The sequence below is a fragment of the Vombatus ursinus genome, unplaced genomic scaffold (assembly GCF_900497805.2).
Source record: "Vombatus ursinus unplaced genomic scaffold, bare-nosed wombat genome assembly UNPS02014909.1, whole genome shotgun sequence".
Lineage (NCBI taxonomy): Eukaryota > Metazoa > Chordata > Mammalia > Diprotodontia > Vombatidae > Vombatus > Vombatus ursinus.
The window spans coordinates 2242746-2264024 of record NW_020954687.1 but is presented as its reverse complement, the minus strand read 5'-3'; the positions used below and the strand labels follow the sequence as shown (position 1 = coordinate 2264024).

The following is a 21279-nucleotide window of genomic DNA, read 5'->3' as shown; positions in this document are numbered from 1 at the left end:
AGGAGAGGTATAGCAATGGGAGTGTATGGGTAACAGGTTTTCTGTAAGAGGTGATTCTTGATCAGAACTTCAAAATTAGGGATTGTTTGAGGCAGAGTAAAAGAGAAAACTCATTCCAGGATGGGGAACAGCCCCTGCAAAGGAAAGAATTAGAGTGCTTGAAGACAAGTAAGCAGTCCAGGATGGCAAGAAGGCTGAGTACCAGGGGAGGTAATGTACAATAAGCCTGGGAAAACAGGCTAGAGTCAGACTGTGAATGGTTTTAAAGGCCAAGCAGAAGAGTTTGTATTTATCTTAATTTTGATTCTCTGTCCCCACCTTTTACAGGGTTTTGTACACAGTAGGTATTTAATAAATGTTTATTTCCTGTAATTTAATTATGTCCCTCTCCTTCTTCCCATTAGATGGACTGATTGGTAGCTAGCTCCCAAAGAATAGAGATTGAATGTCCTTCCTCAGACCCCAAGCGTTGGAAAAACAGGCTTTCTACAATCAGTCACTTAACTAGCATTTAGTACTTATTTGCTATGGGTCAGTCACTGTGCTAAACTCGAGGAACACAAAGAAAGACTGCTGCAATCTCCCCATCTCCACTGTTGAGAGTCGTTCCCTTTCTTAGGACTCAGCTCGACAGCCATTTCCCTTGTAAACCTTGCCTTTATCATCCCCGAGGAAAGCAATCTGGAGCTCTCAGCTTCCACCACACTCTACCTAGTTTTATCCTCAGCCATGTGCTTTTCCTATCATCCTGTGTACACCATAACCTCCTGGAGGACAGGGATTGTGTCTTTTTCATCTTTGAATTTCCAGGCCTAGTAGTGCCTTGCACATAGTAGGCACTTAAATGGTTGCCAAATTAATGTGTGCCACAACAGACTGGGTGCCCTTGGGGGTGGGAGCCCCTCAACCCATTTTCTTCGAGGGGATGGACTCCATTTCCCCCATCTGTGATGTCTCAGGCCAGGAGATTTTGGAGAGAGAAGCTGGAATTTGCTCAAAGTGAGCACTCAGTTTGGGGGCTTATTGCTTGTGTCTCCTTAAAGGACAAAGTCAGGAGAGAGGAAACCGAAATGCTTCCCAATGTCCTAAGCGCACATTTAAGCACATATTTTCCTGGTGAGCAGGCGGGGGCTTGGCCCCAGGGGCGTTTCCCCGGGATCTCTTTTAGTTTTTCGGGTGAACACGCACTGTCCCCCAGCCACCTTCTCCACCCTCTCTCCCTGTGTTAAATTTCCAGCAAGTTAGGAGAAGGAAGGAGACGCAGAACAGACGGGGTTAAACCAAATCACAAGCAGGACACCCAGCCCTGCCCCCAGGAGGGCTCCCCAAGCCGGTGGTGCCCTGCAGCACCTGTGCGTAGAGAGCCGCGCAAGAGCCAGACAGTGGAGGGGAGTGGGTGGTGCAGGGCAGACGGCGGTATATCCAGTCTGACAGAGGGCGGGTCTCCTCAGAGCCAGGCGAGGGAGGAGGCAGCAAGCAGCAGCTGCCCGAAGCAGGTACGTCGTCGGGATCCTCTATGGGCATAGGGAGCCGCTGAGAGCGACACAAAGCACCAGCTCGCGCCCTCCGCTGCCACTTCACCTCCAAACAAACACCTTCTTGCCGGTCTCTCGCCACGCCTAGACCCGCGCCTCCAGCCACCATGACCCTGAACCACTCTCCACTCAAGACCGCCCTGGCCTATGAGTGCTTCCAGGACCAGGACAACTCCACGCTGGCTTTGCCGTCGGATCAGAAGATGAAGACCGGCACATCGGGCAACCAGCGGGTGCAGGAGCAGGTGATGATGACGGTCAAGCGGCAGAAGCCCAAGTCCTCTCAATCCTCCACCTTGACCCACTCCAACCGAGGTAAGAATCCAGCACCTCCGCCCTGGACCGTAGAGGTGCACCCTTGCGGCCCCAGCTCCGGCGCTGCGGGCGGACAGCTGGACAGCAGCGGGGCTGCGTTGCAGCGTGGGCACGCCTGACCGCGCTGGGACTTCCTCGGGTTGGGAGGCGGCGGGGGGAGCCGAAAAGGAGGCATAGACTGGGTTTTTTTTGGGGGGGGGGGAAATGGGGAGGGAAGAAGTGGAGGTCAGGCATCCAGTGCCGGGTAGGGGTTTGGATGGGGTAGTTCGGAATACGCTGGGCAGGACCGGACGGAAGCTGGCAGCTATGGCCCCACAGCTCGCTGTCCTCTAGAGGCTGGCCTCGATGGCTGCAAAGAGCAGGGGAACAGAGTCTTATTCGAGTTCGAATCTTGACTGAGCCTGGTGAGTTTGTGCTAGATGAGGGTTTTGGATTAGGTGGTCTGAAGGACGAAACAAAGGTCCTTCCCAGTCTTAAGTCCAATAGATCCTGGGAAATATAGCCGAGACTGGAGCTCGGCTTTGTCGGTCGGTGTGAATGCGGAGAAAAACAGCGTCGCTTCCTGGGGCTTGGTGACATAGGGAAGTAGCCAGTTCCCAAATGTTAGTTTTTGGGATATACTCTGTGATGCAATCCCGAGGGAAGCTCTTCCCCACTTCCCGCGCTTATATTAGAGCACTGTAGGGGACATTTTATTCCGCTTTCTACCGGCCAGCTTCTCTGTTCTTGGGACAAATAGGGACCTCCCATTTGTCCTGGAAAAGTGGAGAGGAAAAACAATTTTATGCAGCAACCTGACAGTGTTTTCCTCACAAACAACCTTGTGAGGTGGATAGTGAAAATACTGTTTCCATTTTACAGATAAGGAAACTGAGGCTTTGAGATTAAGGAACTTGTCAGTGATCGTCCATCACAATAGGTTTTAAGTCAGGGTTCCCCTGACTCCAAGTCCAGTACTCTTTCCAGGACACCATGCTGTCTCAAGGAATTTCCTTTGAGGATTCGGGTTTGTCTTCAGCTGGAAAAGGGACATTAGTCCCTGGGCTTCCCTAAAGGCGCTAAGAGGGCTGGGGCTTAGAAGGTTAGTGACGTGTGTTGGGTGGTGTCCGGCGTGGACCCGCGGCCAGAAAGCACTTCATTTGTGGGGAGACCAGAAAGGGAAGTTGTGGGCTTTGAATGTGCTTTCTGGAGCGTCTGCTGTCCTCAGGAAGGGAGGGGCGATGGGGAAGGGGATCAGATTCATGATCTGTTCACTTACCGGCTCTTCTGCTCTCTTCCTTCTGTTTCTCGGGTCGCACAGTGACCTCCTCTCAGCCCCACCCAGCCCAGCGAGTTTATACTGAATGAGGCTTCTAGAGAACTCAAAGCATGGGCAAGTCTAGCTCTGCAATGGAGGCCATTGGGACGAGTCGTTTTCCTAGGCTACCTAAGGAGCCCTTCATCTAGATGGGGTGTAACCACTATAGTGTCTCCAAGATGAAGGGAGACATAAAGGAAGGGACTAAGTTGGCAATTTTCGGGAGTTTGACTGTATTTTCTATTGATTTTTGACATTAAATACAAAGAAATAGCAAGAATACCTTGTATTTAAAATGCAAGTAAATTAACATAAATTTTTAAAAACTGCATTATTGAATTTAAATCCAGTGAAGATCTGATCAGGGTGCTTGGTAGAATGACCCAGAAGTTCACATCAGTCAGCCAACAATGGAACCCAGGGATCGTCTTCTACCAAGGGTAAACCTCAGACCCGTGCTGGAGAAGGACACAGAGATGAGGAAGAAACAGTTGGTCTCAGAAAGCTTATGCTGCAAAGGAACCTGCAGTTTCTGCTCAGGTTCCTTTAGAAGCAAAGGCCAAGCATCCAGGGTGGGAAGGGACGGAAGGAAAAAAAATAGATGTTTGGGNAGCTTATGCTGCAAAGGAACCTGCAGTTTCTGCTCAGGTTCCTTTAGAAGCAAAGGCCAAGTATCCAGGGTGGGAAGGGAAGGAAGGAAAAAAAATAGATGTTTGGTCCTCATTATTGCCAGAACCTGCAGGACTCTATTTGCTCTTTACGCTTTGCAATTCTAGTCTCAAACCTCTCTCTGTTCAGTGAAGCTTGCCCCTAAAATAGTGCTGAGCCATTTGAAAATGGAATGGATCCCTTCTGGGGCTACAGCCTCAATGATTCCATCTTTACAATTCTCCAAGAAACTTGGAAGACTGGTACTGCCTTCTTACCTCAAACTGAAACTCTCCACCACAGTATGGAGATGTTGCAGCATTCACTTCTCTTTCTTTTACCTTATTTGCTCTCCCCTCAGCTCAAGGTTTTTTTGTTTTTGTTTTTGTTTTGTTTTATTTTTTGTTTTTTGACCTAGTCAATTCAATCTATTCTTACTGGATATGGCGCTTTGCTTGCCTTCTCCTCTTCTAAGGCTCGTTCAAGGCTACATAAACCCCTCTTCCTTGGAAGTTTTCCCTTCTCTGGCAAACTCTTCTGTTTGTTGATGTCTTTCCCCTAGGGGACTTTCCCACTCTAGCTTAGCTTACTCCATTGAGATCTATCTGGCCCCAACCCTCTCACCACTTCAAATATTGATTCCAATTACACATGTAGGTTACTATATGCCTGAAACTACTTGTTGCTTGCTTGTGTGTGGGATATATTGCTGGTGCTTGTATTTATATGTAAATACACGTGTATTCTGCCACCTCCGCCACACTGGGAGATTCCTAAATAGAGGGATTGGGTCTCTTCCTTTCTCTGGTTCTATCGGTTGCCTCATACCAGAAGCTCTGGGGAGTTCGATGCGTAGTGCTAACAGACTACTAGTGCTGGTTTCCTCTCTTGAAAGTTGACTCCCCCGGGACTTGTGGCTTTCCACTCCTGAGAAAAGTTTCCCAAATGAAAGACCAGTTTCCCTGGTGGCATCTAGGTTGGAAAACGTGGTTGGTTTAATTGAAGCCGGTGTTTCTGGTTTATCTGGTTCCTCTCAACTGATTTTTTGAACTACTGTTGTCAAAAAGCAACTCCAAAGGGTCCCAATCATGCAAATATCAGAGATCTGGAGTTGAAAGGAACCTGAGAAGCCATAGTCCAACCACCTCATTTTCTAAGTGAGGAAGCTGAGACCAGAGAAATTTAATGACTTGCCCAAACTCACACTGGTAGCAAGAAGCAGCTAGGATTTGAACTCAGGTCTCATGACTCCAAGTTAAATACTTTCCTCACTGAATCAATTATTTTGGGTCTATCTGTTATTCTTTCTAATTCCTTGTTCCTCTGGATGTTCCCAGAGTCTATTATCCAGTATCTGTCCTAGGTCACACTCTTTTGTTCCTAGGAAGTGAGGGAGGAAGCAAGCCTTAGTTCTACTGCATTGACTGTTCAGAGAGAGTGGAAGGATTCCATTTTTTTCTTCAGAGGAGACATTAGTCACCTCCCAGAAGTGTCTGAGTCATTTGCTTCCAGGAATTAGATGAACCTGGGTCCTATTGGGAGAAAATATAGCTGGTATGCAGAGAACGTGTTTCAAGCTTTGCCCAACTTGCTCATCATTAATCAATTTACTTTATTTCTCCCCATTGTAGGGATGAATTGATTGATATAATTCTTTTCTGAACCCCAAAATAGAAACTGTTTTTTTTTTTGAAAGGCAATAGGGTGGGTCCATATGCCTAGGGAACTTGACACTCCCAGGATGCCAGGTCACTTAAATCTTTCTCCCTCTACTCCAGGTAAAAAAGCAAACAATGAAAGATGATGTAAAAATAGTCCATTGACTGTCTTGCTAGTCGTTTTATCAAAGAGCTCGCTAACTCCCTATTTCCTGACTCCTCAAACTCTATGCCGAGGTATCTTTATGTTATTGAAGCCAAATTGGAGAGGCTAGGGAAGGAGAAGGGAAAAGGGAGCTCCGTGAAAGCATTTAGGTGCTAAATGTTTCTCTTAGGTACTGGGTGGGGCAAGGCACCTAACTCTCCCTCCCTCCCAGTCCTTTATCCCTGACCCTCCTTCACTCTCACAGGGTCATTGATGCAGACAAGGGGGTTATGATTCAGGTCCGTTTAGGCTGAGATTGCCTCCCTGGAGGCTTAGAGGACTGAGTCAAACTCACTTCAAAGAACTTGCTTGCTTTTTACCCCTATGAACTCAGGGTTCTGAGTGGGGAGTGGCTACAGGGAGCTGATCAGTTGGGTGAACGAGCCAGAAATGGCAGCTGGGATCACATTAACCAGTAGGAACACTCACTAATGGCTTATGTTTAGCCTGGAGACCCTCACCCCACCCCTATCCCTCTAAGTCCACATTCGACTTCCTTTCCTTAACTATGTGTTTAGTTGTTGGTCTCTGATCCTGTCTGAAAGTAAGAGCTGTGTCTTCCAAGGCCCATTTGTGTATTTGGAACAACTTCTCCCTTCCTCCAAGCATAGATCAGTCTGCATGTGAAGCAATAATACAAGAAGATGGGGAATGTGGCTGGTCCTTGGGAGATACTCTATGAGGAGAGCTGTTTATTAAGGAATTGTGCTCAAGGACCCAGGGGAAGCCCAACTTGGGAAGAGTTACTGTAATATGTATGTATGTATGTATGTATGTATGTATGTATGTATCTAAATATCTCTATCTATCTAACTAAATATCTATCATCTATCTAAATATCTCCATATCTATCTATCTGTCTGCCTTTTTGAAGTTCCAGTATAGATCAGCAGGGGCTCTGCATTTATTTTATTAGAGAATTTCCTAGGAAAGGGTTAAGTGACTTGCCCAGGGTCACACAGCCAGTGTGTGTCAGAGGAAAGCTTTGGACACTGTTCTCTTTGGGGCTATCTTTCAAGCATCTTTCTATCTCCCTTCACCATCCCGCTACCACCCCCTGCCAACTTTCAGACACAGTAGAATTTGTGAGGTCTTAGAATGTTAGACTTTAAAGCTAGAAGGCATCTTAGAAACCATCTAGCCTACCTTGCTTCATTTAACAGATGAGGAAACTGTCCACAGCTAAAGCTAGGATCCAAACCTTGGTAGCCTGTCCCGAAGTCTGGTGCTTTTTTCCCCAGTACACTACCTTTATCGCACTTACTACAAATGAAGACATCCCACACTACTTCCAGGAGGTTTAATTGGATAAACTTCCCATTTCATATTTCATTATCTTGGCTTTATTAAATGAGTTGCTTAAAGTAATCCTTTTGAGTCCATAGACTGAGTCTTTCTCAATCATTCCTTTTCCGGAACACTATTTCCCAAGGAACAAACAGTTTCATTTGACTCCAGAGTCTGAATCTCCAAACATAAGTGTCTCAATTGGCTTCTCTCTGTGGCTGGGGGTGGGGGTGGAGTTTCTGCCTCTTTGGATGCTTTCCACCTAATCGGTGTGCCTGTTTACAAATGCCTATGTGTCGTACCTCAGTCTATACTGACTACAGACTCATCAGCACATTGAGCGCTCCCAAAAGTTGTCTATTTATGTGGAAACTCCCAAGTGCAATCCAGCTGATAGTAAACTTAAAACTGACCCTTTGCTTCTCTCCTTTGGGGGAGGTATTTTGGGGAGACTAGGTCGGGGATGGGAAATAGCCAAAGGGATGGTCCTCAAGTCTTTTCCTGTGGTATCTTTATTTTAGCAATGGAATTTGTTGATCTCACTCCAAATGAACTCGATTTTCTTCAGAAAGAAACTTGTCTTAAAGTTAAGGTTTCAGCCAGAATTTCCCCTGGTCTGTTACAATGCATGCAAAAATGCAGGGCATTCAAGGGTGTTTCACAGTAGATGACTTTTCTGTGAATCCTGCTCTCCTGCTAAGTCAGCTTGGTGGCGACTAATGTCCCCGTTTGCCCCACCAATTATGAAAATCAATGGGCAATTGTTCTGGACTTAAAGTAATCTTGCAATGCCATGCTGGGGAAAGGCATGACAATTTAGGTGTGGTAGATCAATAGGAGAAAGTGGAAGTCATTTTAAACTCAAAAATGTAGAGTCCTTTACGCTCCCATTCATAGTAATAACTGGCATTTATAGAGTACCCTAATGCTTGCAAAGTGCTTTGTATACATTCTCTCCTTTGACCCTCATAACAACCCTGTGAGATAAGTATTACTGATATCATTAGCTCCTTTTTTACAGATGAGGAAACTGAGGTCAAGAGAGGTTAATCAGCACTGGTTTTTGTTTTTTTTTTTTTAACTCAGTGATCTAGATGAGAGGTGAGTACTGTCTCCCATTCTGCCCATGCAGACTTCTTAGGCATGGAAAACCAGATGCTGCCTCTGTCCCTACAAGGCCCCTCCACCATCCTCAGGCCCTCAGATCCACCATTGAAAAATGGGTGAACAGGAAAAAGAAACAAGGCAACAGCAGCTATGAGAAAGCACAAGTCCTAGCAAAGCCCAGCCGAGTCACCTGGCGTGAATGAAGGAATGTAGGCTGCAATGGGCCAATTTGTTTCCATCTTTCTATTTCATATATGTGACCCCAAAAAGAAGGGAGGGAAAAAAGACAGGGAAAACTATATTAATAACCATACCAAAGCACCTGGTAAGCTTGTCTTGAACTCCTTGACCCCTTCTAGAGTTTCCAGAAGCTTACTGAATGGGGAGGCCATTTAAATTGAAATTCCCCAGACTCTTGGGCTCAAAGAGAACATGTAAGGTTGTCTCGTTCATTGCCCTCCCTCCAAGTGCCTAAATCATCCCCCACAGATGCCTGCTTCCCCAGTTCCAAAACTCCAGAGGGAGAGTTTTCATTTGCCTTCGGGGTATATTTGTTGTCAAGTTTCATAAGTTTGTATGTGCTATCTCACCTGAATCCCTCTCACTGTAACACTTGCCTCCTCTTTTTGGCCCTAATTTCAGTACATACGTGGACTGCTGTTCACCATTCCCTCTGAACGACATCATCATTGACATCATCAGGGTAAAGGAGCTGACATTTTCAGACCTGAGAGAAAGATTGCTTCTCTGATTGAAAGAAGGAGAACTCCTAATGTCTTAATCCGAGCTCTAGGAATTATTTTTTTAATATTTTGACAACTCTATTTCAACATAATTGGTTTACTTTTCCAGCCAAACCAAGATAATTGATTTTCTTTTGTAATCTTATGTATTTCATTTTATTCATTTAGAAATATCATTATGAGAAATGGTGCATAGGCTTCACCAGATTGCCAAAGGGTCCATGAAACACAAAAAGATTAAGAGCTCCTTTCTTAGAGGAAACAGACATACCTTAGTTCCCTAAAATAGAATTTCAAAGCAAGTGGAAGAATTGGGTTTAGTTACAGTTTAAAAAAGTCTGGAAGAGTCAGGCCTTCTTAGGAGTCAAGATATTTATTTGTGAAATCTTTGTTTCAAACTCGAACTGTTTCTTTGAGAACTGTACAGGGATCTTGGACACCAGGCTTTTCTTTGTTAGTTACACCTCTGCCCTGAATTCTTCCAGTATGTAGAGTCCAATCCTGGAGGATCCAGAGAGATCCAACTTCTGTCTCTGGGGAGTTCCCAACCTGATGGGAGAGGTTAAGAAAAAGTTCCTAACAATTAGAATGATTTAAGAGTGGAATAGGCTGCCTTTGAAGGCAGTAGATAACTCCTCATTCAGGGACTTTGGACAAAGGGTGACTGAGCACTTAGTGGGGATATTTGGCCAGTTCCAGTTTGGGCCAGTTAGTTTCGAGGCCCTTTTCAGCTTTGGTGTGTGTAGTTTTGTGATTCTGTGATCTTTACCTTCAAGGGACTGCCAATCTGGGGAACTGGAGGGCTGCAGAGTTGGCTAGGATGTTCAATGTGGTCCTAAACTAAAGCCCAGAGAGATGAAGTCCAAGGTCACACAGCTAGTGGCAGAGCCTAGAGTCTCCTGACTCCAAGGCCAAGGGCTCTTTCTACTGCATCATATTGAAAGTCTTTATGTCTGATAATTTTGTGATTGTCTCTGATAATCAACATCCAATAACCTTTTTTTTTTAAAGTGCCTTCTATATGTCAGGCATTGTGCTATGGACTGGCTATATAAAGACAAAAATTAAGTAGTTCCTAACTTGCAAGAGCTTGTGTTCTGTTGAGGGAGACAACATATATGTGTACATATACATACATGTACATACACATGCATATACACATATATACATGTATACACACGCATATATGTATATATACATGTATACATACACACATATACATGCATATCTATATCTATCTCTGTCTATGGGGGGGAGAGAGAGAAAGAAAGAAAGAGAGAGAGATAGAGAGAGAGAGAGAGGTTCTGTCTTTGAGAGGTTTCAATCAATAGAGAACACAGGCTCTCTGCCCTTAGGGAGCTTCTCATCTAATTGAGGAAGCAGGTCCCTGCCTGTAGCTATATGCTTACATGCAAAATATATACAGAACATGCCAAGAAATACATAAACTAATATATGATGCAGCAGCTGGGCCAAGCTCTAGTGTTTACTGGAAAGATAATAATGACTTGAGATGGATCGGGTTTGTACGGACAGTTTTCTGAGTAGGTATTTGAAAGATGAGAGTGACAAGTTTCAGTTGAGAGGAAAAGAATGAATTCTTGAGAAATGCTTGAATGCATGAGAAATGACTTATTTTTAAGGTCAGAGGCAGGAAAGGATGAATTATAGGGTAATGCATACATGTCCCAATTTCTGTGTCATCCTATAGAAAATTTTATCTATCTTCATATGAGAAGAAATACCACCATTTTCATGGGAGCTGAGAAAATTCTGCCTACACTGAGAACATAGGATAATATCCCTTGAATGCCCCCAAGGGGATGTAGCTTATGGGTAATGATGTTTCATAGTGTAATTATACAATAATCCAACCGGTTTGTTGGTCCTTGATTCGGTTTTATTGTTTGTGTGATTTCAAGTTCTGAAAGAATTAGTAAAGTGAGTGAAGTTATCTTAAAGGATAAAAAGGTTCCTAGGGCATTATGAAGAATTCCAGAGGAGAGCAGCAGGGTGGAAAGTTAAGGCATGGTTGTCCTGAGTAGCTTGCTAATGTGGAGTTTTGGAGAGGAGCTCTCCACCGTCACCCAGAGGCAGAGGGTATTGATGAGGTGTGAGTTCCAGGGCTGAAGTCATCCTGCAGGATGAGAAGGTTCCTGATGGGGAAGTCCTGAGCAGTCAGTGAACTCCGCACTAGTGGAAAGGTCCAGAGGAAAAAAGAAAACATGGTTCTTGCTCTCAGGGAACTCTCCACTAAATGAGAGATGTATGTATTGCAAAATACATAGGCAAAAGACAGAGGTACAAAGTACACATCTAGTTGGTGTTGTTTAGTCATTCTCACTCATGTCCGACTCTCCCTGACCCCTTTTGGGGAAGATACAGGAGTGGTTTGCCATTTCCTTCTCCAGTTCATTTTACAGATGAAGAAACTGAAGCAAACAGGGTGAAGTGACTTGCCCAGGGTCACAGAACTAGTGAGTGTCTAAGGCTGGATTTGAATTAGTCTAGTATAAACTAGAAATGTGAGTCCTAAGGAGAGATGGAATCACACTGTGATTTTTAACTAGTGAAGTTAATCGGAGATTGCTTTGTTGAGGAGATAAGTTTTGAAAGAGGTTGCTGTACAGAGTTCATAGAATAGCAAGTAGATTTAGGACTAGAAGAGATGTTAGATTCCAACCCCCTCATTTTACAAATGAGTGAAACGAGTCCTAGAGAAGCTAATTGACTTGCCCGTACTCAGATCTGAGATTTGAACCCGGGGCCTCTGACTCCAATTCCACTGTTTATTCCACTCTACCAATTTCATTTCTTTGTTATTCTCAGACATAACATCTAAGGATAATATTCTTTTTTAAAAATATGATTACTTATTTTTTATTTTGATAACTTTGATTTTAACCCAACAGAAAATTACCAGTCAATATTTAAACAACTCTCTTTGCCCCTGAGAAAAAGGGTCTCCCTTGAAAACGTTGAAGCAAAACCACTTAACAGTATAATTGAGGCTAATAATACATACTCATTAATTTATCTTCTAGTCATTTTAGGGGGAAGAGGGAAACTTTTGTTTCAGAAATAGGCTGTATCACTAGAGAAATTTGGACCTGCATTCAACACCAATCTCTCCTCTCCCAAGTTATCTTTGGTATTCAAAGATGGAACTGATATTCAAGTCACACACAAATAGTATACTTTCTCCCTCTTCATCTCCAGGAAAAGCTGAGATTTCAAGTGAATTATAGTTGTAGCATACGTCCATCCTGGCCTCCACCACCTAAAGGCCGATTGTGTTTGATTTTTACCATTTTATCCCTCAGTTTCTGGGGAAGAGAAAGAGATTAGTTTCATAGTTCAGCTAGGTTCCCATCGAGCACTGTCCCAGTTCCAAGTCTGAAACTTCCCCTGGGGCTTGTGTCCCAGGCATCTTGACTTCTCAGGGTTTCCATGCTGGCTTGGCTGGCTACCCTACCCCGCCTGCAATCCAGGCTCCAAGATGGTTCAAACTCCCAGTTGCATGGGGGATCACTTCTAACACCTGAAGCTGAGGATAAAGCACATAACAAAAAGAAACACTGCTGAGCCCATTCTCTGAGTCAGAGTAAAAAAGAGGGAGGAGGGGAAGGAAAGTCCTTCCCTTCTCACTAGTCCAGTTCATGGCATCCTCACTGTAGATGAACTGGGGTCCTCATCTTCTGGATGCAGTAGATAAAAATGGCAGAAAGAGCACAGGTGAAGGAAAAAATCAGAGAAGAGAATTACTGGCAATCAAAGGAGGTTACCCCCACTCATTTGTGAGGAAACATAGTAAGGCAAACTGGACATACTCAACAGGCTCCCCAACAGCATCTCCTGGACTGGGTGTGCCTGGAGAAGCCCAAGTTACGTAGTAATGACTGGTGTTTCATTATCCACTAATTTTATCCCTGGGGAGAGCCTAGAAAAATAGCTATTGGATACCAGCTACAGATGAAGATCATGGGTCAGAGACTAGTAGATTTAGAGATGAAAAGGATGTTTCAAGTCCAACACTATTTTACAAATGAGGATTCTGAGGTCCAGAAGACTTTCTAAGGTCAAACAGTAGACCATTACTCTTCTGACTCAAAATATGGGGTGCACAGGATTTATTTTCCCACTCTATATTACATATTACTAGGGAATGAGCTAAGTGTGTTCTTAGCTTGGGAGCTGGGAAGGGAAGTCTGTGTCTGTGATGGTTAAGGAGCCTGCTTATAGGCAGTGCAGAATAAAATAGATGGAAAGCTAGAGGAGACTTCACAGGTCATATTATCTTACCTCATTATTTTCCAGATGAGTAACCTCAGAACAGGAGAAATGAAGTGAGTTATTCAGCTAGTAAACAGCTGAGACAGAATTCGAACCCATGTTCTCCGACTCTAACTCCAGTGGGGTTTTTTCCTCACTCTAATACTATAACTAGATATTCTCTGGAAGACTATTCTTGGACAAAAAATCTTTATGGATTGAAAATAAGATTGAGTTCCCTGAATCTGCCCTCTGAATTAGCTGAGTTAGAATGTTCAATGTCTGATAGAATGGGTCAGATCCCATGTTACTGTTGTTTGTTTTTCTTTCTCAAAGAGATCCAATGACATCGACATCAGAAGACTGATGTCTTGAGTTGCAAGTGAATTGGATATGAATGGGGCAGAGCTTCAAAAAGTCATCATCCTCCCTCTGTCCTCCAGAGTCATCGAAGTCCAGTGACAAGATGAAGGTCAAGATGACTGGGGGTGAACTTGGCCTTCCTAAATTAAGGTCTTTCCCAGGTCTCAGTTTGTCTGAAGCCACACCCATTCAATGACTTAATATGAATTAAGGCAGGCCTCTCACATAAATGAGGATAAATGGGGAGTACCGTGGTAACCAGGGAGTTGAAAAGAGATCTAAATGTCCCTAACTAATTTGAAAATGTGGTATACTCTCTTGTCAAGATTTGCCATTTTGTTATTAAGGCCCTGAACAATTTTTTTTGAAAAGTCTTTTAATATGTTGTTTCTTTTTTTTCTATTGTATTTTTGTCTTCTATTTTCTTTACATTTATTTGGTCAATACTGCAGGCCACTTACAAAAATGAATTCATTTACTCCCCAAACAGAGCTCATATTTTGCCCATTATTTTATCTGTGTTTTTTTGTTTGTTTGCCAAAGTCAACAAAATTCATTCCAGTTTCCTTGCTCTAGAGACATTGAAGGATTCAATTAGAAAGCACTCTAATTCAACTATCTTGACCTGCATTTTTGAAACATAATTTTTAAAAATTAATGAGTATTTATTTTTCTCTGCTTCCCTTTTCTCCCCCTCTCAACTGAAAAACAAAACAAAACAAAAAGGAAGTTAAGCAAAGCAAATTCTCGTGTTGGCCATGTCCCAAAATGTCTGTTTCATTCTGCCTTTTAGCCCCCATTTTAGAGGCGAGAACACTGAGGTAAAAGAGGCAAAAGGGCTCCCCCAAGACGACATAGCTAATAAATAGCAGCATTGCATGATAACCTGAACTTGGGTGTCCCAAATCTAGGTTCAGTGTTTTTCCTACTACATAAAACATCAGCACGTCTGTGCTCCTTTGGACATCTTGGGGCTTTCTCTTGAGGAAGAGGATTGACAGATAATGTGGCTGAGGCTCCCTAAGGATGTGTGGCTGTGAGGAAGGGTTGGGCTGGGGGAAAGAGAGTCTTTGCTCTGTACCTGTAAGACCAGCTTGTTTCTCAGCCGACCATCTAGTGATTGATCAGGAAACATCCTAAGGGCCACGCCACCTCTGGGAGCCCGCCAGTTAGCAGGTCTTGATGCTGCAAAGTAAAGAGTAGAGACAAGTCTTGTGAGGCTGAGGGGAAAAGTTGGGGGCTAAAGACATAGCCGGTAAAGGAGCTCAAAGCTCAGGCTCAATCAGCTTCTGTCCTTTCCCTTCCCCCAGCTGCCAGGCATGCGTCATGGGCTTGTGGAGAAACTTATACTCTGAGCTCTTAAATTGGAAGGAGAAATCAGTTTGGGATGGGAGTGGGGGTGGGTGTTCTTTTGTGGAGGACTTCTAGGGAAGGGGTTGCCATCACCAACTTCTAATGACAGATTCCTTTCTGAGAGGAAGAACTTTAATGGGAAGTCATCTCTCTCCAAGAGCCTTGGATTGCTGGATTCTCTTGGCCTGAAGATTGTACCTGTGGGATACAGAGGAGATGTGTATCTGTTGACACCCAAAATTTTCCATCCAAAGAGTGGCTGGCTGACCCACACCTGCCCCTTGGCAGAAAACTGACTACACAGTGTATGAGCCAAGCCAAATGTTTAGCCTGCCAAGCCCTGGTGGGAATCATGGAAGCTGCCAGAAAGACAAAGAGGAGGCAACTGAAGCCCTGCCCCTGTTATGCCTCAGGAGGCCTCATCAAATAAAAGCCCAGAATCTAACAGGAGCCAACCCTGGGCTTCATTTCCTCTTGCCCTTTCCAGGGGATACTACAATGGGAGACAGGGAGATCAAGGAGTCATAGGGCCTGGAATCAAGTCTAAATCTCAGGAGTTGGGTAGGCCAATCAAGTCTCATGATGCCTACCATCACGGGTACACCTCTCCATAGGAGCAGAGTTTATTAGAGTTAAGGGGTTTCTAAAAGGGGGAGTTTCCAGGCATTGATGACAATTTTTGTGACATTACTGGAGTGTAGGAGAAAGAAGACAGAAGCATAGGTTCTATAACTCTGCACCTCTTTCTCTATTTCCTTGCCATCCTAATGACCACATTCAGGCATCCCTGAATACCATTGGCCTAAAGTGAGAGCTAGAAATGACTTCAAAGGTCATCTGATCAAACTCCTTCATTTTGCCAAGGAAGAGGCTTATGCTTACTTAGGGGATGTTACTCACCCAAGGTCATGTGACTAATTAATGTGACAATAGAAAAAGCAGTGAACTAGAAGGCAAGATGACCTTGGGCAAGTCACTTCTCCTCTAAGAATTTATACAGTGGTAAAGAGGCCTGGGCTAAATAATGTGTAAGGTCTCTCCTAGCTTGTTAAGTCTATAGATAATAATAATAATAACAGCTAAGACTTATATAGTGCTTACTATGTATATATATGTTTATATACATATATACACATATACATACACATATACATATACATACATACATATATACATATATATGTATATATATGTCAGGCACTGTGCTGAGAGCTTTACAATTATCTCATTTGATCTTCACAATGCCTCTAGGAGGTAAGTGCTATTAGCATTCCCATTTTACAGATAAGGAAACTGAGGTAAACAGAGGTTAAATGACTTCCCCTAGGTCATCCAGCTAGCAAATGTCTGAGATCAGATTTGAACTCAGGTCTTCCTGACTCCAGGTGCTACCCTCTATCCACTGTGCCACCTAGCTGCCCTCCACCTAGCTGCCCAATATGTTTTCTTTTTTTTGGGAGGGGGGGTTAGGCAATGGGGTTAAGTGACTTGCCCAGGGTCACACAGCTAGTAAGTGTTATGTGTCTGAGGCTGGATTTGAACTCAGGTCCTCCTGAATCCAGGGCTGGTGCTCTATCCACTGCACCACGTAGCTGCCCCACAATGTGCTTTCTAAACTGCATAACTGGGGCTGGAAACTATTGTCCAATGATCAATCAGTCAGTGAGCATTCATTAAGCATCTACTGTGCCAGGCATTGTGCTCTAGGGATTGGGCATACAAAGACAAAAATGTAACCATTCCCCACCCTCAATGAGCTACCATTCAGTAAAGAGAGCTAACGCATAGATCTATAAATATATGTGAAATAAATCCTAGGTAATTTTGGAGTGAGGAGGCACTAGCAGCTGGGAGATTAGGAAAGGTCTCACGTAAAAGGTAAAGCTTGAGCTGAACTTGGAAGAAAATTAGAGATTCTAAAAAGGAGGAAGTGAGGAGAGAGTACATTCCAAGTATGGGAGGGTCATGTCAGCCTGAACAAAAGCATGGAAACAGGAGCTAGTACATTGTTTGTGAAGAATAGTAAGACCCATTGGGTTGGACCATAGAATGAGAAAAGGGAAGGAATGAATATGAGGATACCTCCTAATGCCTGCAAAGGCTGACCTGAGCTGGAGGCTGGAGCTTTCTCTTCTAAGCTGATTGACCATCTCCTTTAAATTGAATAGGTGAGGGATATGGATTCCTGACCTGACTATCCAGATGTGCAACTCTCTCTTTCCAAAGCAACTCTTCTGTTCTTGTGCTCACTTGGATGTTGTTCTACAAAGACTAGAAAAGAAATAGTGCCTGCCCTTAATGGGCTTACATTCAGGAGGGGAGCTAATGTGTACATTTATAAATATGTGTAAAATAAATCCTAGGTAGTTTTGGAGTGGTTAGGCACCAATAGTTGGTGGGTTATTAGGAAAAGTCAGAGAGATGTTGTCTGTTCCTTGGGCTAGAAGGATGCTCTGGGGTTGTATGGTCCTTCGGGGCCATCTCTTTATGGACAGCAACTGAGTCACCCAAGTTTTTGTTATTTCTTTGGAATGTTGAAATTATTCTCTGTGTTTGAGATCTTTCAGGCCCCCCTGGAAGGAGCTAGGAGGGCAAGGGATATAGATGGGCTGATTTCACTCAATGGAAGTAGGATCTTCCCTTACTGCTAGAAGGGAGAGGGATGGGTTTCAGAATCCAGAGTCTCCTTTAGAGAGAAATGGTGCTTGTATCTCCTTGTGGGGACATGTTGGCTCCCCCTACTGAATGTAAGCTCATTGAGGTCAGGGAGTGATTACATTTTTGTCATTGTACCCCCAACACCTAGAGCACAATATCTGGCACAGTAGGTAACTATTCTTCTCCCCAGTTGGAGTTTCAATCAACAAATCAGATATTTATTGACCATCTACTATGTGCAAAACTTTGTGAAGGATACAAGGAATTATAAGACATGATCCTAGCCTACAATAAGATTACAATTTAATTGAAAGAAGGGACATCAGGGAAGTATCATTGTCCAGTGGAAAGAGCAGTGGATGGGGAGTCAAAGAACCTGGGTTTAAATCCTGCCACTGATCCTCAAATCACTTCTCTTCCTTGGGCTTCTTAAATGAGGGGTTTAGACTAGATGTCCTCTATGGAAAAATCTAAACCTATAATCTATATTTATGCCAACTTAACAATACAAAGTAGTACATAATACTCACCTGCTGCAGACAATACAGAAGAGGGAGAGATGCTGTGGGTAGGGATGGTCTCAGGTAGGGAGGAGACGAGTGAGTTGATGTCACCAAGTTGGCAGGTTTTAACTCTGCTTTCTATGATTCAGGGCTGCCCCAGAAATAACCCCAATGAGACTCAACCCTTCTAAAGAGCCATTCATTTGTAGATCTCCAAGCACTCTGAAAACATTAATTAATCCTCAGCAGAGCCCTTTGAGGTAGACATTGTACTTAATTCACCAGCTAGAGGACCTGAGAGATGAAGGGATTGGCAGCTCACCCAGTGACTTGAGGGGGGGGTGACTCTGAGATTAGAAACCAGGAGTCCAGCGTCCCAGTCCTTGATTCTAATGAGCCACAAATGCTTTTGTAGATTTGATCTTGGGGAACTTCTTTCAAAGGCAGCAGGAGAATTTTATTTTTTAACTTCTGTATTAACTCCATTGCTTTGTATGACCTCTACCTTTCAGTCTACAGACTTGGTTGAGTCTTTCTTTCAGAGTCTGTGAAGAACATTTCCAGCCAACAGAAGAACTGAAACAGATACTATCTGTGCCATTGGGAGTGTCAGGAATGACATGAGGAGTCAGACTCAGGAGTTCTGGCTCCAGCTAATGGCTACTCCTCCACCCCCCAACCCATGCCACACCCTAGCTCCGGTATTAGGCTGAGTTCCGATTCAAGAAAACTCATGGAATGTCAGAGGAACAGCTAAGATCTGAAATCCTTGTACAAGAACATAACAATGGGAGTCCTATCCCTGTGAAATTTTTTTCTTAATCTTGCTGGGACCAGTGGGAGTACTTGATTTATGGGTGTTCCACAGTGCTCAGGGAACATTTAGAAAGGAGAGGAAAGATGCTGCCAGCTCGATATGGGAGACTCAATCTTGCAAAGTGATGTGTGTTCCTTAGGCTAGAAGGACCTTTGGTTGCTATACACTCCATCCTTTATTGGAGGGGTGGGGAGTTTGAAGGATTTTTCTAAGTTTCTACTACTTCTTTGGAGTGTTGAAACAATCCTTCTGGTCAGGAATTTTTTTCTTGTCTCACTTACATTTCTCTACTGTCTTGGCTCCAGAGTTCTCTTTTTTAGTGCCCTGAACATAGTGGGTGCTTAGGAAATATTTACTGAAGATGACAATAGAGGAGCAGTGGATAGATCACTGGACTTGGATTCAGGAAAACTTGAGATTAAATCTGGCCCCTTTCTTTCTAGCTGTGTGACTCTGGGCAAGACACTTAGCTGCTGTTTGCCTCAGTTTATTCACCTACAAAATAGAGATAAGAATAACATTTACCTCCCAGGGTTGTTGTGAGGATAAAATGAGATAGTTGTAAAACTCTTAGCATAGCACCTGGCACATAGTAGGTGCTTAATAAATGCTTGTTAAATCTGGAAAAAAACAGAATAACAGCTATTAACTGATAATCTCATCTTCAGCCTTCTCTTTGAGGATGCCAAACACATCACTTCTATTGTTTCTTTCTTTGGGGCTTTGTGGTACATAAAGTAAAGATGACCTTAGAGGAGATAGTCCGTGAGTCCTTAAGGGGGTAACTGATGTAAGTGGCCTTCAACAACACATGAAGGAGTTGTTCTTCTTCCTAATCTTGTACCTCTGTTTTCCAGGTTCCATGTATGATGGTTTGACTGACAATTACAACTATGGGACCACCAGCCGGAGTTCCTATTACTCCAAATTCCAGGCAGGCAATGGCTCCTGGGGATATCCGGTAAGGAGCTCATTTTGGTTTTGAAAAATCTAGAGTTTTTGAGGTGCTCAGCCTGCCCACATAGAGGGTTGATGTGGGATGGGGATGTGTTTGTCACAATTATTCAGGTGAGGCTCAATGGCCATGTCAAGGGCAGGAGTACCTAGAAGGTAATACCCCTCCACTAGTGACCTACTAATAGCTTCATACCTCTTCTTACTGGGGTCTCTTGTTTCTGTGTTAGTCTGATATATCTGAATGTCTTGTTTGGGTTGATTTTTTCCTTCCTGAACTCCTGTTGGGGGTGATTGTGAAGAGGATCTTATTTTGGGTGACTATAGGACCAAGGCTGAGGAGGAGAATAAAATTCAGTGGCATATTCATTTCTTTGTCCCACTGATTACCCAGCTTGTTTTTCATCTCTCACTTCTCCATGAATACTGCTGGCTAAAATATCCTTTGTGACTGAGATCTGGCCCAGGTTGACCCAGGCTAGGGTGGCCAGTTGTCATTCATCTTCACTGAGGAAGGATGGTCAATGGTTCTTCATCTTCACTGAGGATAGAACAATATAAAATCAGTTGATGGTGCACCGTGAGGGATATAGGTTCACACAAAGAGGCACAACTTACTGACGATGTAGATGTTGAGGAATAGGTGACAGAGGGAGGCTGCAGAATTCTTCTTGAGAAATCTTTAAAAAAAAAAAAACCAAGACAAATTCCATTTATGGCAGGATAGTTATAATACTGGAGGCAAGGAGACAAGCCAAATAAATTTTTTTTTTATCTGGTTTGAAACTTGTATTTGTCAGAGTATGATAAGGATTCAGGATGAAAAAGGAGGAGGAATAGTTATTGATAAGGGTTTGCTATAGTAGGTCAGATTTTACAAACAAGATCCCTTAGAATGCACCAATCCTAAATATCGGTGCTCCTCCAGGTCAGCTGTGCCCTACGTGCTAACCAGGGTGCCTCATCTTCTTGGGGGCCTAGGGTTTTCCATCTACCAAACCTTCTCAACCCAGCTGCAGTCACACAAGGCTATGCCTGAAGAGAGCCAATATTTAGTGGATTAAAGAGGTATTGAGGATTGTGGCAGAGGCTCTTTAAGGTGGGTTTTGGCTGTCTCTGGGTCACTCACTTTGTTAACTGGTTAGGTCCCAGAACCGATTTTACTCAGGGAGCCTTGCAGTCACAAATCTCCATGGGAACATCCATTGCTGATTCTGCAAATACACCCTCAGGGTTGTGTCACTTTGAGTAGACAGGACAGACTCTGCTAGTATTTTTGTAGGAAGAAACACTGGGAGCCCTGTCTTCAAATGTGTCCCCTGCCAGGTCAATCCCTCCTTTTATGACAACCAGTGAAAATCTCTTCCCCACCCACTGCCATCCCAAACCCCATCCCTTCTCTTTTTCTTCTTAGCTGTCAGGACTTCAGACATTACTCACCAGGACTGCTGCTTGGGCATGACCTATCTCTACTCTGTTCAGGAGAGGCTATGGGAATGAAGAGGAGCTGGGTACACATACAACCCTGGGTGGGGGGTGGGGTGGGGGAGAGCTGGAGAAGAGG

At 43.8% G+C, this 21279-nt stretch overlaps 1 protein-coding gene across 1 annotated transcript in view; it reads left to right on the top strand.

Annotated features, from left to right (window-relative positions):
• The first annotated feature begins 1255 nt into the window (after window positions 1–1255).
• The window catches only part of PKP1 (plakophilin 1), a 74619-nt gene continuing 54595 nt past the window's right edge, over window positions 1256–21279 (top strand). The window contains exons 1-2 of the mRNA XM_027843413.1: window positions 1256–1850; window positions 19619–19722. Of these exons, the coding sequence (XP_027699214.1) occupies window positions 1643–1850; window positions 19619–19722 (312 nt within the window). The 5' untranslated portion in view covers window positions 1256–1642. The remainder of the gene's footprint in view (window positions 1851–19618; window positions 19723–21279) is intronic.